The 13,862-nt window shown below is 42.2% G+C and overlaps 1 protein-coding gene across 1 annotated transcript; it reads right to left on the bottom strand.

The window, feature by feature from the left end:
* Positions 1–531: 531 nt before the first annotated feature.
* CSTF64 (cleavage stimulating factor 64) lies at positions 532–11,048 on the bottom strand. The gene is made up of 11 exons (XM_086791864.1): positions 10,753–11,048; positions 5,948–6,026; positions 2,830–3,007; positions 2,663–2,687; positions 2,274–2,518; positions 2,117–2,194; positions 1,995–2,027; positions 1,476–1,910; positions 1,312–1,386; positions 909–1,229; positions 532–823 (listed from the first exon to the last, which is right to left on the bottom strand). Exons 1-11 carry the CDS (start codon positions 10,781–10,783, stop codon positions 683–685), a joined length of 1,641 nt encoding a protein of 546 aa, XP_086647990.1. The 5' UTR covers positions 10,784–11,048; the 3' UTR covers positions 532–682.
* Positions 11,049–13,862: the final 2,814 nt, after the last annotated feature.

Here is a 13,862-nt window from a genome sequence, read left to right as displayed (position 1 = left end):
CCGAGGGGAAAGGAGAGACCTTCATGATGGCATTCGATAGCATTTTTGAAGCCGAGGGGAAAGGAGAGACCTTCATGATGGCATTCGATAGCATTTCAGTCACATACAAGAGAACAACAAACTGAGGAGGAAAGAGGCTAGAAGCCATGTTTACTTCAGCTTGATTGTGTAACTTGAAAACCAAGACACTCCACTTGAGCATCCACACATGATTGTTTATTTAAGTCAAAGGATGATTGTTTATTTAAGTCAAAGGCAAGCACACTGTGTTTGTGAAACCAAGTTCTCGCAGTTAATGTGTTTGAAGCTTTTACATGATTTGATGGCGAATTTTAGACCTGTGTATGGAAAAAAGAAAGCCAGGACATCCAATCTGGATGATAGATATTGAAAAAAGAGGCACACACAACAGATTCCAAAAACTCGATAACATTAAAATAATATTAATCACAGCTAGACAGAATTTACAAGACCTCATAATGATCTTGACAAAGCTCCTGACCACGTGATTAGAGAATTTGAGACCATGCATTCAAAATGGTAGATTCAAGAAAGAATTAAGAATATTAAGCAGAAAGCCTAAGCAAATAAACACAAACGTTAGCCTGAAGAAAGGTCCATGCCAGACTATGAAAAGAAAAGACAGTTATCGATACCCAGTATAATGAATTCTTAAAAAATTTTAATTAGTTTGATTCTGGAATGCCTGCTGCAAATCAAGAACCTGCTGTCTCTGCTCAGGAGGCAAAGAATTGATTTGCTCAGGTGTAAGGTTCATCACTTGCTGTAGCAATGCCTTCTGCTGTTCTGGTTCAAGTGAAACCTGTATGTGCAGTGTTGCCGCCAAAGGACTCAGCATCCACATCGAAATTATTTCCTAGAACTCTAGTGCATCAACAGTAACTAACCTGGGGCTTCTGTTGACTTGGAGGTTGCATCACGGGTTGGTTGTATTCTTTGCCTCCAATACTCGAGTAACCAGGACCCATGGGCATACTAATAGCCATCGTCGAAGACGTTCCAAGGGGAGCCCCAATCATGGATCCACTTGAAGACAGTAGCAAAAAGGGAGCAGAACCGCTGGGCATTTCTGTGCCAGGCCCGCTTCTCATTTGTGAGGTTCCACCTAAACTTGCACTTGCCGAAACATTGGACATACCAGCACCGCTGGGTAAACCACCTTGCCCAATGCCAGCATTTCCACCTAGATCCCCTCCAGTTCGACGCACCTTCCAGTGACAGAAAAACTTGAGTACAGGCCCCAGGGTTCAAGCATTAGGTGAGAATTTGAGATACTGCATATAAACTAACCTGTAAATAATGTTGTGGAGGTGGTGCTCCTTGGTAAGGTAAGCCTGCATTTGTATGAGGCATACCACTAGGTTGCTGCACAAATGGCAACCTGGATGAGTACTTTGGCACAGGAGGGGAGAGAGAGAGAGAGAGAGAGAGAGAGAGAGAGAGAGAGAGAGAACCTGGATCTGGGAAAGATGAGCTGGCTGACTGACGGTGTGCAGGAAGCCCGCGCCCTGAGCACTCTGAGCCCGCGGAGGTGATGAGTGTAATAAAGGACGAGGTTGGTGTGGTAAAGGTGGTGGATCCATATGCAGGGGCAGCTGAGGTTGAGAGTGCTGCATGGCCAGACTCTGTGATGGCAGACCCAGGCTACTTGGTGGTGGCGGTGGAAAAGGTTGTCGAGGAAGCAGCATTGCAGCACTCCGAGCATTCAATTGTTGGTGCGGGTGAAAAAGAACCTGGAATGGAAAGTTTTGAGGACGTTGTTCTTGAGACTGTTGAACACCTTGTGATTGTGGCTGCAGTTGTCCACCACTAGGCATCTGAGCCTGCCCATGTTGTGGAGGCATCACCCGGGGTTGTGCCATGCTTTGTGCATGTGATGTCTGTGCAGGCTGCACGACAGACCCAAATACTTGTAATCTTGAGTAACAGCAGACACTTTATCTCAGAAAGGCAATGCACATAGCTTTACTTACCACCTGTGGAACCCGACCCACCATGATCTGTGCCTGTAAAGCAGACGAGTCCCACAGCAAGTTAGCTTCTTGCATCTTGAACCCATACATTTACATAGAAAAGGCTAGAAGTGTCTCCGCACCTGAAACAGTGCCTTTACAAGTTGTGGATTTGCTGTCAAAACTTGTCGGGCCTGCTGCTGGTTCTGCTGGATAAAATTCTGCATTCAAAAAACAGCTTCAAATTATCCCACGTCTTGTCTTTGATACACACCAGATCCAGAAGGGTGGACACCTTACCTTTACAAGATGGAGAACCTCGCACAACTGATGCATTGACATGCCAGCTAAATGGAAGGTGAGGGCATCAATACCCATGGGTACTCGACCAGCCCCCCCAGCAGCATTGCTTCCCACAGACATCTGTGGAGCCCCTAAGAGCCCAGCCATGACCGCAGCAGCTGAAACCGCTGCTGAAAGCCCTACGGGTTGATATAAAGAGGGGTCTCTAACTGTTTTTGATCCGCCAGATTGCTTGGAGATATCTGCATACAGAAGCGAAACCAATGGGTCCCATGGAGGACAGCCAATTCGCCAAAGCTCTCTCTGTGTTTGTATACAGAATGTGTATGTGAAGAGATGTGTATAGGGGAGGGTGAGTTAAGAAGCCTCAGGGCCTGATTGCTCACCTACAAGACCAGGACCTCCACGTCCCTGCAAATACCAAGAAATATATTGGCAATCATACGAAGCATCCAATAAAGCCACCAAGCTGACTATCCAATAGTCTAACCACTTGACCACCTCAAGGTTTACGACCTCTTTACATGATGTCATATCAAAGCTAAGCATTTACCTGCTCTCTGTTCCGATCTGCACTTCCTTTCTCGTTTTCTGCGAAGTCCACACGCAGCTGACGTCCATTGATCTCATAACCCTGCAAATTACGCCGGGCACTTGAGGCTGTCTCCTCATCTCTATACTCACAGAAGCCATAACCCTTCGGCTTTCCTGTCTCCCTGTCAAGAACCAAACTGGAAGAGACAGAAATCCTTGATAAGATCATCAACAGCTAGCTTCTGATCATCAAACTTCAAAACAAATGTGTACACTACTCTTGAGGGCTACTGTTAGTCATAATGTCCGTAGTTTGTCTGAGCACTGACATCCACGATCCTTACAGCAGGTACAGGAAAGGTGCAGCCATGGTAAAGAGTAAATCTTCCACATCCTTGAATATTCAACCTTCAATCCTGCCTATTGAGGCTCAAAAAGAGCGAAACAATAAAGGCTTGATTGCCCTCAAAAAATGCTTGCAACCCCATCAGCTGAGCTGTTGTCTCATTGCTTATATCAAGTGCGATAGAGACTAGAAAACTTATATATTTACACACATAAATATATGTATTTATGTATATATCAAGTGCGATAGAGCGTAGAAAACTTATATATTTACACACATAAATATATGTATTTATGTATATACGTATGTATGAAGTATAGGTGCCTGGGTACGTGGGCGTGAGCATTTATTGTCTATTATGTATAAATACATATATGTATATGTGTATGTATTTATGTATGTATGTGCCTCTCTCTCTCTCTCTCTCTCTCTCTCTCTCTCTCTCTCAAAAGCCCTTGAACTGGATCCACATAAATTGCCACTTACTCATGCATTAAAACATGTACCATCCTGAATTTTATGAAAACCAGAAAGCTCAGATAGTGTCAGCCTCTTAAGGAGAAAATATCTCCACTCCTGTATAACACACATTAACTACCACACTGGACCTACAAAACATGCCATAGATACCCTTTGATTTGCCAGGAAACTTAAGCCAGCCTGAGTAGTTGGGTTGAATTTCCCCTCACAGAAAGCTTCACTTAGATTTCAGGAGACATGGATTCATTTCTCACTTAAATTTCAGGAGACAGGTGCTTTAAAGACAAGGTAGGATTCTGTTTCAGATTCTTTGTAATGCTGTAGATGAGCACTGAATTTTTCCAACGTGCATTTACATAAAACTGTTGTAGCCATCAAGATGCCGCATGGAAATGAAAAAAAAAAAACGAAACAGAGCTTAGCATAAGCAAGGCCTCTTAAGTGATTGTTCACTTGAAAGGCATTCATTCCACCATACGTCCCAAAACAACCCCACAATGGAAGTGGGGCGTGACATGAACATAACTTAAAGCATTTTCTTATCATTAACATAAACACTCGAGAAATCCCATGGAAGTGAAGATGGTCACATCATCACCTTGCTGCAGTTATATGACTCTTCATTTGTACGTGCGATTTCTAATGTGCAGATAGAGAATGAAGTTACAAAAATTTAAGAATTACTCTCAATAGTGTTTAAGATAGTATCAACAGTTTACTATAAGAAGTCCTAATTACCTCCCATACAATCTATAATCGCATGAACATGATCACACTTCAGAGCTAATCACGTTGAGCTGCCTCAATTGAGCAACAGGCTGAGGCAGCACTAAGGAGTCGTGACAATGAAGGATATGATTGAAGAAGCCAGAACCACAATAAGAAGACTGATGACTCAACCCCTAGCTATCCATGCAAGTTTGCACCATGACCCAAATCAGTAAATGCAGAACGCCCGCAACAAATGGTATCTTTATCGTACAGCAAGGAAGATTATAAAGAATTCTCACCTTTTATAAATTTAGAAATGTCATCCCAGCAGTTAATACACCCACCAGAATTTATTGCCAACTTTGATTGCAATCCTTGTCGGTGTTAGGTGAGAAAAGTGCAGTGCAAGGCACATTTATTTCCAAAATAAAAAATAAAAAAAAATAGATCACTGAGTCACTTATACCAGAGCAACTGCACAGTGCTAGATAGCAACACAATCAATCACATATTGATGTTCAAGACACCTCACCTTCACCTTGCAGAAGATTGAAAATAAACATATGGTGCACACAAACAGCGCCACAATACTCAATGTTAAAGTGCATGAGAGGGCAACCTGAATTTCATCACAGTTTACTCAGGAACGTCAACTCCATTGCATACCACTTAAATTCCACATTAGAGCATATCCCCCAATCCCCCTTATCTTCACATTATCAACGTACTGCTTGACCACATTTACTTGACTGCAAGGGCTGTGAAGAGCAGCCTTCGCATGGAGCCATGGCTGCACTCAGGCTTATCATACTTCAAATGTTAGGAAGTATGATAAATATGGAAATGCTTAGAATGTTAGGGCTGACCAATCATACCTGTGTTATCATATATGCTGCGATCTGATGCCTATGGATCCATTTTCTTACAAAAAGTTAGTCCCTTAACATGTTTTAGACACATTAATCCTCATCAAGTTAAAACAAATTATTTTTGTGTAATAGATTGACAGGTTGACTTGTGGCAAGCTGCAACAAGACATATTATGGATCAACCAGTAGGCATGACGACCTGGCTTGCCCGCATGATGAACATTAAAGGTATATAGAATAGTTGAATGTTTTATACTTCATAATTATTCAATGCATATAGTCAAGGCTGTCAACATATTTCTTTCGAATGCTTCAAAATCCTAAAAGAAGAGCAAATTACAAAAGTGGGTATCATACATGTTTTTTTTCAAACATTTACAAACGCTTGGAAGAGCAATCATGCAAGTATGATTGCGACTATGCATGAAACTCCAACTTCATTTTATAAAACCATCAGATACACAGAAACACAAAGTGCACTTGACAAATCAACTCCCCTTCCCTCAAATACACCCTTCTTTAATGAAACCATAATCTGCTACACATTATGCAAATTTTCAATACGTTGAATGGATGTTCATCCACATGAAGGCCACTAGAAATCAAAGAGAAGAATGTACATGAGCACATTAATTTTTAAGCTTTTCATGACTGCAAGGAAAGAATGAACTCTTTTAACAGCCTCAGATGTTCAAAAAGGAGCTCTTTCTCAAGGCTGATCTTGAACCCACCGAAATGAGACGACTGGTCCAACCTCTTCACAAATGTGTATCAACTGCTCCTCTGTTGCATCATATGGAATATTTCCAACTGTGACAAACAAACACAAGCAGGTCAAACAAATGCTGAAAGTACTAGATCGCATTGCATGCTATAGCATTCTTGGCGTATCAATCAAATAAATTCAATCACTCCTTTCCAGAGAATCAATACTCAAAGCCTTGCCATAGAATCTATTCTAGTGTGACACACCTATGAGTATGCAAGGCACAACCGGACATCAAATAGCAGCCAATGGGCAGAGTTAGACAGCGCACAGGACACGTGGCACTGCCAGATGGCAATGATGATGTGGTGGCGATGACATGGCATTGATGACGTGGCCGACAGCAATACTACTAGCCAAGTAGGAGCATTGGTGCATATATATACGTGGGTAGCCAAATCATCATATTCATCTCCTTTCTCAACATTGTACTTCACAAAGCATTTCTCAATAGGCGAGGTGCAGTGTACAGTAGGTCACAAGGCTTCACTCTCGAGTCTCAGCCACATCTTGTACTTGAATTTCAGTTGTATTACTTCTTTCTTATACATAATACATAGTTTAGGACTCGTGCGTGTTGTATGTGTGATTTTGCCGCACTCTTCTTTCTATCTCTAGAAAACACTAGCACATAAGCGCAATTCATATCATAGCCTAGAGAACCTGCAAATTTCTTTTCTTTTTTGGCACCCGTGTGTTAAAATATCAGCATCTCATATGTTGTGTGGGAACTAGGTCTTATGTAGGTCTAAACCTTTTATTTGGTTGGTGCAAGTCCGCATACATCTTTGTAGGTTGTGAGGCTTCATGTCGTGCCTATTTAAAGGCCTCCCTCCCCACTCTTGTTGATTATCTATTTTTCCAGCGCATATTGTAAATGCCTATCTGCTGGTGAGTATAAGCCCATGTAAACCCTTTGCTATAATACAACTTGATCTTGTTTGACAACCATCACGTGCATCCCGCACTTAAATGCCATGTGGACTATAACATGCGGAAGCTCTGGGGGGTCTTCTTTCAGCCCTAAACACCATTGGCAATATGCTGATGCAATACGCAGACATGAAGAGAGAGTAGAGAGAGAGAGATATGCTGGGAATTCAGTATAGTAATATGGTACAAAAAGGTACTCAGTACACAGCCCTAGGCTGTCTTCATAAAAAGGTGAAACATCACCAAAATCTGGTCCCTATTTGGACCCTAAGGACTCAACTCCTAGATGAGTTGAATGACTCCAATAATCAGCACATGTGGCCTTTTATAGTACTCTTGGGACATTGGAGTGCTGGCCGACCAGCAATCGGCCAGCCAACTGGTAATATTCATCATTAAAGCTGCGCCATCTCGACATCATTCCTTCCACTTGCAGCTTACAGCTTCCTCTTCATGTCCTCCATGCCTTGCTCCAAGTCCACACTCGCTAATCTTCACTTTGTGCTTCATAAATCCTGGTACTATCTAGTTCATACTCTTTATCTAGCTGCCTCTTCTGGACCAGCATCTGAGAATGTCCATGGCATCTTTCATGCACATGACATCCCCCTCTACTAAACTTGATGACGGGATTCCAACATGTTCTTGGATGACTGTCATCATCCCAATCTTTTCCTGAAGTCCCTCTATCATCCATCCATCCCTGGCAAACCCTTTTCTCTGAAAGCCCGACCCAGTCTCCAAAACCACTCTGTTTCAAAATAAGATCTATGCATCTGTTCCATCTAGTCCACAATCCATTCCTACCCTGACTCTGAACACAGTCTTGGTCTTCATTCCTGAGAAATGAGTCTGGCATTCTCACATCACCCCTTGGAGGATAAACCTCCCTTGGGACCGTTGCCCGAGAACCTATCTGGCTCATAGGACTGCCATCCCCTCTGGCTTTGTGGAACACCACCAACAAACCTCCTGGGAGCTCTTCCTGTTCCTGTGTTCCTTGCCTTGGGCTTCGTATCCGTGTACTTTCCTGTACCTTGGACCTACACACCATCATATGGGACTGAATCAGTGTTTAGCTTTGCTGAGCCTAATGCTCTGATACCAATGTAACACGTGGAAGCTCTAGGGGTCTTCTTTCAGCCCGAAACACCATTGGCAACATGCTGATGCAAAACGCAGGAAGGAAGAGAGAGTAGAGAGAGAGAGATATGCTGGGAATTCAGTATATTAATATGATACAAAAAGGTACTCAGTCCACAGTCCTAGGCTGTCTTCATAAAAAGGTGAAACATCACGAAAATCTAATCCCTACTTGGACCCTAAGGACTCAACTCCTAGATGAGTTGAATGACTCCAATAATCAACACATGTGGCCTTTTATAGTACTCTTGGGACATTAGAGTGCTGGCCGACCATCAGTCGGCCAACCGACTGGTAATATTCATCATTAAAGATGCGCCATCTGGACATCATTCCTTATATTGCTGCGCCTTCAGCCGCCTTGTCCTCTCGTCCAACCGACATCACCTTTTGATGCAGCCCACAGTCCCCACTTGCAACTGACAGCTTCCTCTTCATGTCCTCCATGCCTTGCTCCAAGTCCACACTGGCTAATCTACACTTTGTGCTCCATAAATCCTGGTTCTATCTGGTTCATACTCTTTATCTAGCTGCCTCTTCTGGACCAGCATCTGAGAATGTCCATGGCATCTTTCATGCACATGACATCCCCCTCTGCTAAACTTGATGACAGGATTCCAACCTGTTCTTGGATGACTGTCATCATCCCAATCTTTTCCCGAATTCCCTCTGTCATCCATCCATCCCTGGCAAACCCTTTTCTCTGAAAGCTCGGCCCGGTCTCCAAAACCACTCTGTTTCAAAATAAGATCTATGCATCTGTTCCATCTAGTCCACAATCCATTCCTGCCCTGACTCGGAACACTGTCTTAGTCTTCATTCCTGAGAACTGAGTCTTGCACTCTCACATCACCCCTTGGAGGATAAACCTCCCTTGGGACCGTTGCCCGAGAACCTACCTGGCTCATAGGACTGCCATCCCCTCTGGCTTTGTGGAACGCCACCAACAAACCTCCTGTTCCTTGCCTTGGGCTTTGTATCCGTGTACTCTCCTGTACCTTGGACTTGTACACCATCATATGGGACTGAATCAGTGTTTAGCTTTGCTGAGCCTGATGCTCGGATACCAATGTAACACGCGGAAGCTGTGGGAGTCTTCTTTCAGCCCAAAACACCATTGGCAACATGCTGATGCAAAACGCAAACATGAAGAGAGAGTAGAGAGAGAGAGAGAGAGAGAGAGACATGCTGGGAATTCAGTATATTAATATGGTACAAAAAGGTACTCAGTCCACAGCCCTAGGCTGTGAAGCTAAATATGTGGATGTGGTTAACCCATAAGAGTGTGTGGGAGATTTTTCAAGGTACTGAGAAGAAGCCCGAGTGTCCTCAGAACTCGAGGCGTTGGACCCAGGTTCAAAAGAATGAATTCCTTGCGGAATTACAAGACTGGGAGGATTGTGATTCGAAGGCGCACTCGGTGCTTGTGCAGACCATTACAAAGGAGGTCTCACCGGCACTGCAAACTCTCACTAGTGCACATCAAATATGGTCCAAATTGGAGGATCGCTATGCATCGAGATTCCTCGATGCGGGCAGTTCCTTTGCAAAGGCAACTCTACGATCTGTTATTTCCTACTGGCAGTTCTATGCAATCATTCCTCATGAAGGCCAAGGTTATCCATGACCAGTTACTGGCCATGGGTGCTGCCTTGTCCTCTGCTCAGTTGGTTGCACTTATCCTCACCAACCTTCCCTCAGAGTATGATGTGGTTTCTCGAGCTTTGAGGTGCTAGGTCACAACCACTCAATTGGATTTTGATGACCTCAGCTCCCTTCTCTTGGAAGAAGAATCCGTCCTCGTTTCTCGAGGTAAGATCAAGGTGTCTCTCAATAGTTTAAATCAGGCACTTACTTTAGTACAAAAGAAAGGTTGGCATTGTTACTTCTCATGTGGGAAGAGAGGACATTTGTCTAAGGATTTTTTGTCCAAGAAGGACAAGATCAAAGGCAAGTCATCTCAGAAGAAGGGCAAAGACACCACACAAGACAGCGATACAGATACTTCTAGTGACTCATCTAGGGCAGCTAGAGGAGGCTTGTGGGCGGGAGAGGGGGCTGGTAGCAGCTCCATTTTCTGATGCATGGGAACCGTGAGTCGGAGTTCCAAGCATTAAAATTTAGCTGGACAAGGTCAGCTTTGGTGTAATAGAGACTATGGACAGGATCTATTCCAATTCATTGTTCGAGGTTTTGGGACGTGATGTGTTCATAGTCCACTATTTGGGGATAATGGGCGCGGTGTGTCTAGCAGCTCATCATTCTATAATTGGAGTTCACTGCACACTGATGTGGGAATTCAGAGCCAAGCAAATTTCTTTGTTGTTCATGGTGGCATTGTGTTTCGAGGAAACAGGTTGAAACTCTTGCCATAGACATAGGAACCCATGCCATAGGCATTATTTTATAAAGGCATCAGACACTCTTGCCATAGACATGGGAACGGGCATTATTTCATGAAGACACGAGAAACTCTGCCATAGACATGCATAACCATTGTCCCATGAAGGCTCAAGAACTCTGGCCATAGACATGGGAACCTATGCCATACTAGCAGTGCGAAGAGAACCGATAATAGCATGAGGTAACAGAAACACAGGGCATGGCAAAAACAAAAAAGAACCCTACTTTATGTAGAACCAAAATAGAAGCAAGAGAAGCCTGATTCCGAAATCGAAGAAAACAGGGTAATACCGAAGACGCAGCGGTGTTGAGTGCTGCTCATGTCGAGGAAGCAGGCAGCAAGATCAAGTTGCAGGCGCGCATTTCTGTGGTCTGGCTACAGGAAACCCTAGAAAACCTGCCGAAATATGTGTTACGAGGCCAGAACACAGTCCCCGTGGGTCGGTATGCTGGAAGAAGGGTCTTCGGCGGCAGGAGGAAAGCAGGAGAACCAGAATCTCAGCTTCTTCGTAAGGAAACCCCTGGGAGAAGCCTCTCTCTAGACGATGACCCTCTCTCTAAACACTCTCTCTACACACACCCCCTTAACAAGAACAACAAACTAAAGGTGCACCCCTTGGATTGACTTGATCGGTGCCTTTTCATTACCATAATCTTATGATCTCAACACATTTATGTCTTTTCTCATCTTCAAGAGATCTTCCAAATCTAGTGCTTCATGTTCACTTGCATCATGTGAAAAAGCTTGCATCCACTAAAGGCGTATTTCTCAAATTCCAGATGCCCTCTCATTAATCCCTTTTACTTGAGTTTTTGCACTGTCCTCCCATGGATCTCAGACACGACTATGCATGATAGAGTAGGCAAAGGCACGAGGTCTGAAAATTGGGCAAGCAATGCTAAGGGAACTGCCATCAAACTTTCTCGATTTCAATGTCCCCCAACATGCGGGGCATGACACACAACAATGGACAACTCAGCTTTCCAAGAACGTTTTTTGAGGCTAGGGTGTTAATGTCTTTTTATTTAACCTTGTTAAAACGATTCCATGTGTATGAATCTTTCTTTCTGAGAGTTTTACAAACCCATGCTCCCGTGAACAAACCTCCCCTTGCCTCTTGTGATGTCACTCCCAGGGCCACAAATCATAACTAGGACCTTGCATAGAGACTTTGACTCACTTACCCGCTATACTACGTAACTAGAGACAAGATGTTTAAGATGTATGAAAGAAGAAATTTGGACATTCTAGATTTGTTTTTCATCGGTTAAGGACATAAAGGATAAATTCAAGGCAAATCCAACTAAAGTCGGACAAATCAAAATGAGGTAGATGAAGTACCAAGTGTGTACATATATATCCCTTGTTTAAAAATGAGTTGAAAAAAATCAAGTGAGATGAGGTAGCAAGTGCGTACATATCCCTTGTTAATAATTGAGTTGTATTCACCTTTTGTTGTATTTTAATGTGAATAATTAGGACCTTTTTTTAAAGATTGAATACCAGTAGTTATATACATAAGTCTACATCATTCTATTCCTATCTTTTGTGTACTCTGTGTCCAATTCACATTAATATCTCACCATGATGATCAAGTACTAGTAGCATAGGAATTAATATCTCACCATGATCAAGTACTAATAGCATAGGAATTATCATCCCTTATTATATACCATTCAATCACTATCTTAGATATACTAGTTTACATTGATATCACTACATAATACACACATGAAATGTTACTTTGCTTGTTCTTAAGCATTGGAATCCCCCATTCCACTATATCCAATAATCATCTTTTATGTTCTCTCAAAAATTTCAACTAGATCCAAGAAAGCATGATTATACTATGATTTGAAACATGTTGAAACTAATAGTTCTTTTAAATGGAGCTGGATGCCATGGATTATGATCTCCTCCTCCTAGTGTGTAGAATAAGATCAAATAGCTATGTCTTTTTGTTGTTATGATTTTGGAATGAAACGTGCAATAAAACATGAGAGAGAACATTGATCCATGTGGACCATAAAAAACAAAGATCTATGGCAAGAACTAATCCACATGAGCTATGTTCTAGTATTTAACATGAGCCATGTTCTAGTACTTAACATGAGCCGTGTTCTAGTATTTAACACTTTAGAAGTATGATGGCTTGCCTTAAGGTTATATATGATCTTTCACTACATCACTACATAAGGTGGCACAAAAAGTAATCTTGTAAATAAAATGCCAATAATCATCCAAATCCATCTTTAGATCACAAACACAAAAAGGACTTAAGACTCAAATGATTTAAAAAAACTTAAGATTTCATATTTAAATAAGTTAAAAGTTATAATACTTGAGATTGAGGTGATTTAAAAAGCTTAAAATATGTATTTAAATAAGTAGAAAGTTAAAATATAACCATTATTTTGTTGCTTTTAATAGCATTTAAGCCTTGTTTGTGTATTTTTCCAATATGTTAAGAATATTGGAGCATAGACAAAGATAGCAACATACACACAAATACAACAAGTAAGTAGATATAGAAAGAAGCACAACACTCAAAGTAGATTAAGACAAGTGAAGTGAAATTGAGAATGAGTGAAGTACAAGTGAAGTGACATAATAAGGTCACTTACACACTCACAGAAACACTATGTTCCCCACAATAGCTTCATAGCTTGAAGTGATCGCCATCTCTTGCTAAGCCACAATATACATGAATCACCCTGAGACGAAAGAAAAAGCCACTAGTGGTGGTGGATATAACATCCAACCCAATCGGAGTCACTAAAACCATGCAACTAAAATCACCCCCCTTAGCATAGAATAGCCCAAGGGATTGAGCGCCTTGTAATAAGTATCAAAATTCTCACTTGGTAGGCGATAGTAACCTATCGCCTACCAATGCTTAGTTTCGAGACTATGCACAAACCTACTCAACTAGGAGACCCCAAACTGATGTCTGGCCTCGTATTATTAGATAGATGAGGCACCCACAACAATATGTTGATATAGTGATGCTTTAAATGGTTCACCTACATCTTGGAGACTGAGCCTAGCACATGTCTCTACTAGTGTAGCAACAGGCTTACAATCTTGAAGGCCAAACCATGTAAGCAGTCTCTGTATGTACTTTAACTGCAACATCACAATACCATCATCACCCTATATAAAATGTATGCCCAAATAATAATGCAACGAGGCCAAATTTGTCATCTTAAATGACACATGTAATTTAGCCTTGAAGGTTGGTGTGCTTCCTCTTAACGAATTATTATGTTTATGTTATGTGTCGTGTGTATGTGTCGTGAGTCAGAGGAGGGTAGGTGTTATGTATAAATAGTCACAAAGGAAACACAATGAAGTCGCATGTGGTGGTGCATAGTCTATCTACATGTCCATTCATTGACTC

This window comes from Cibotium barometz, chromosome 57, assembly GCF_041138505.1.
Source record: "Cibotium barometz isolate CiBa-2024 chromosome 57, ASM4113850v1, whole genome shotgun sequence".
NCBI classification, from domain to species: Eukaryota; Viridiplantae; Streptophyta; class Polypodiopsida; order Cyatheales; family Cibotiaceae; genus Cibotium; species Cibotium barometz.
This window is presented reverse-complemented; position numbering and strand designations above follow the sequence as displayed.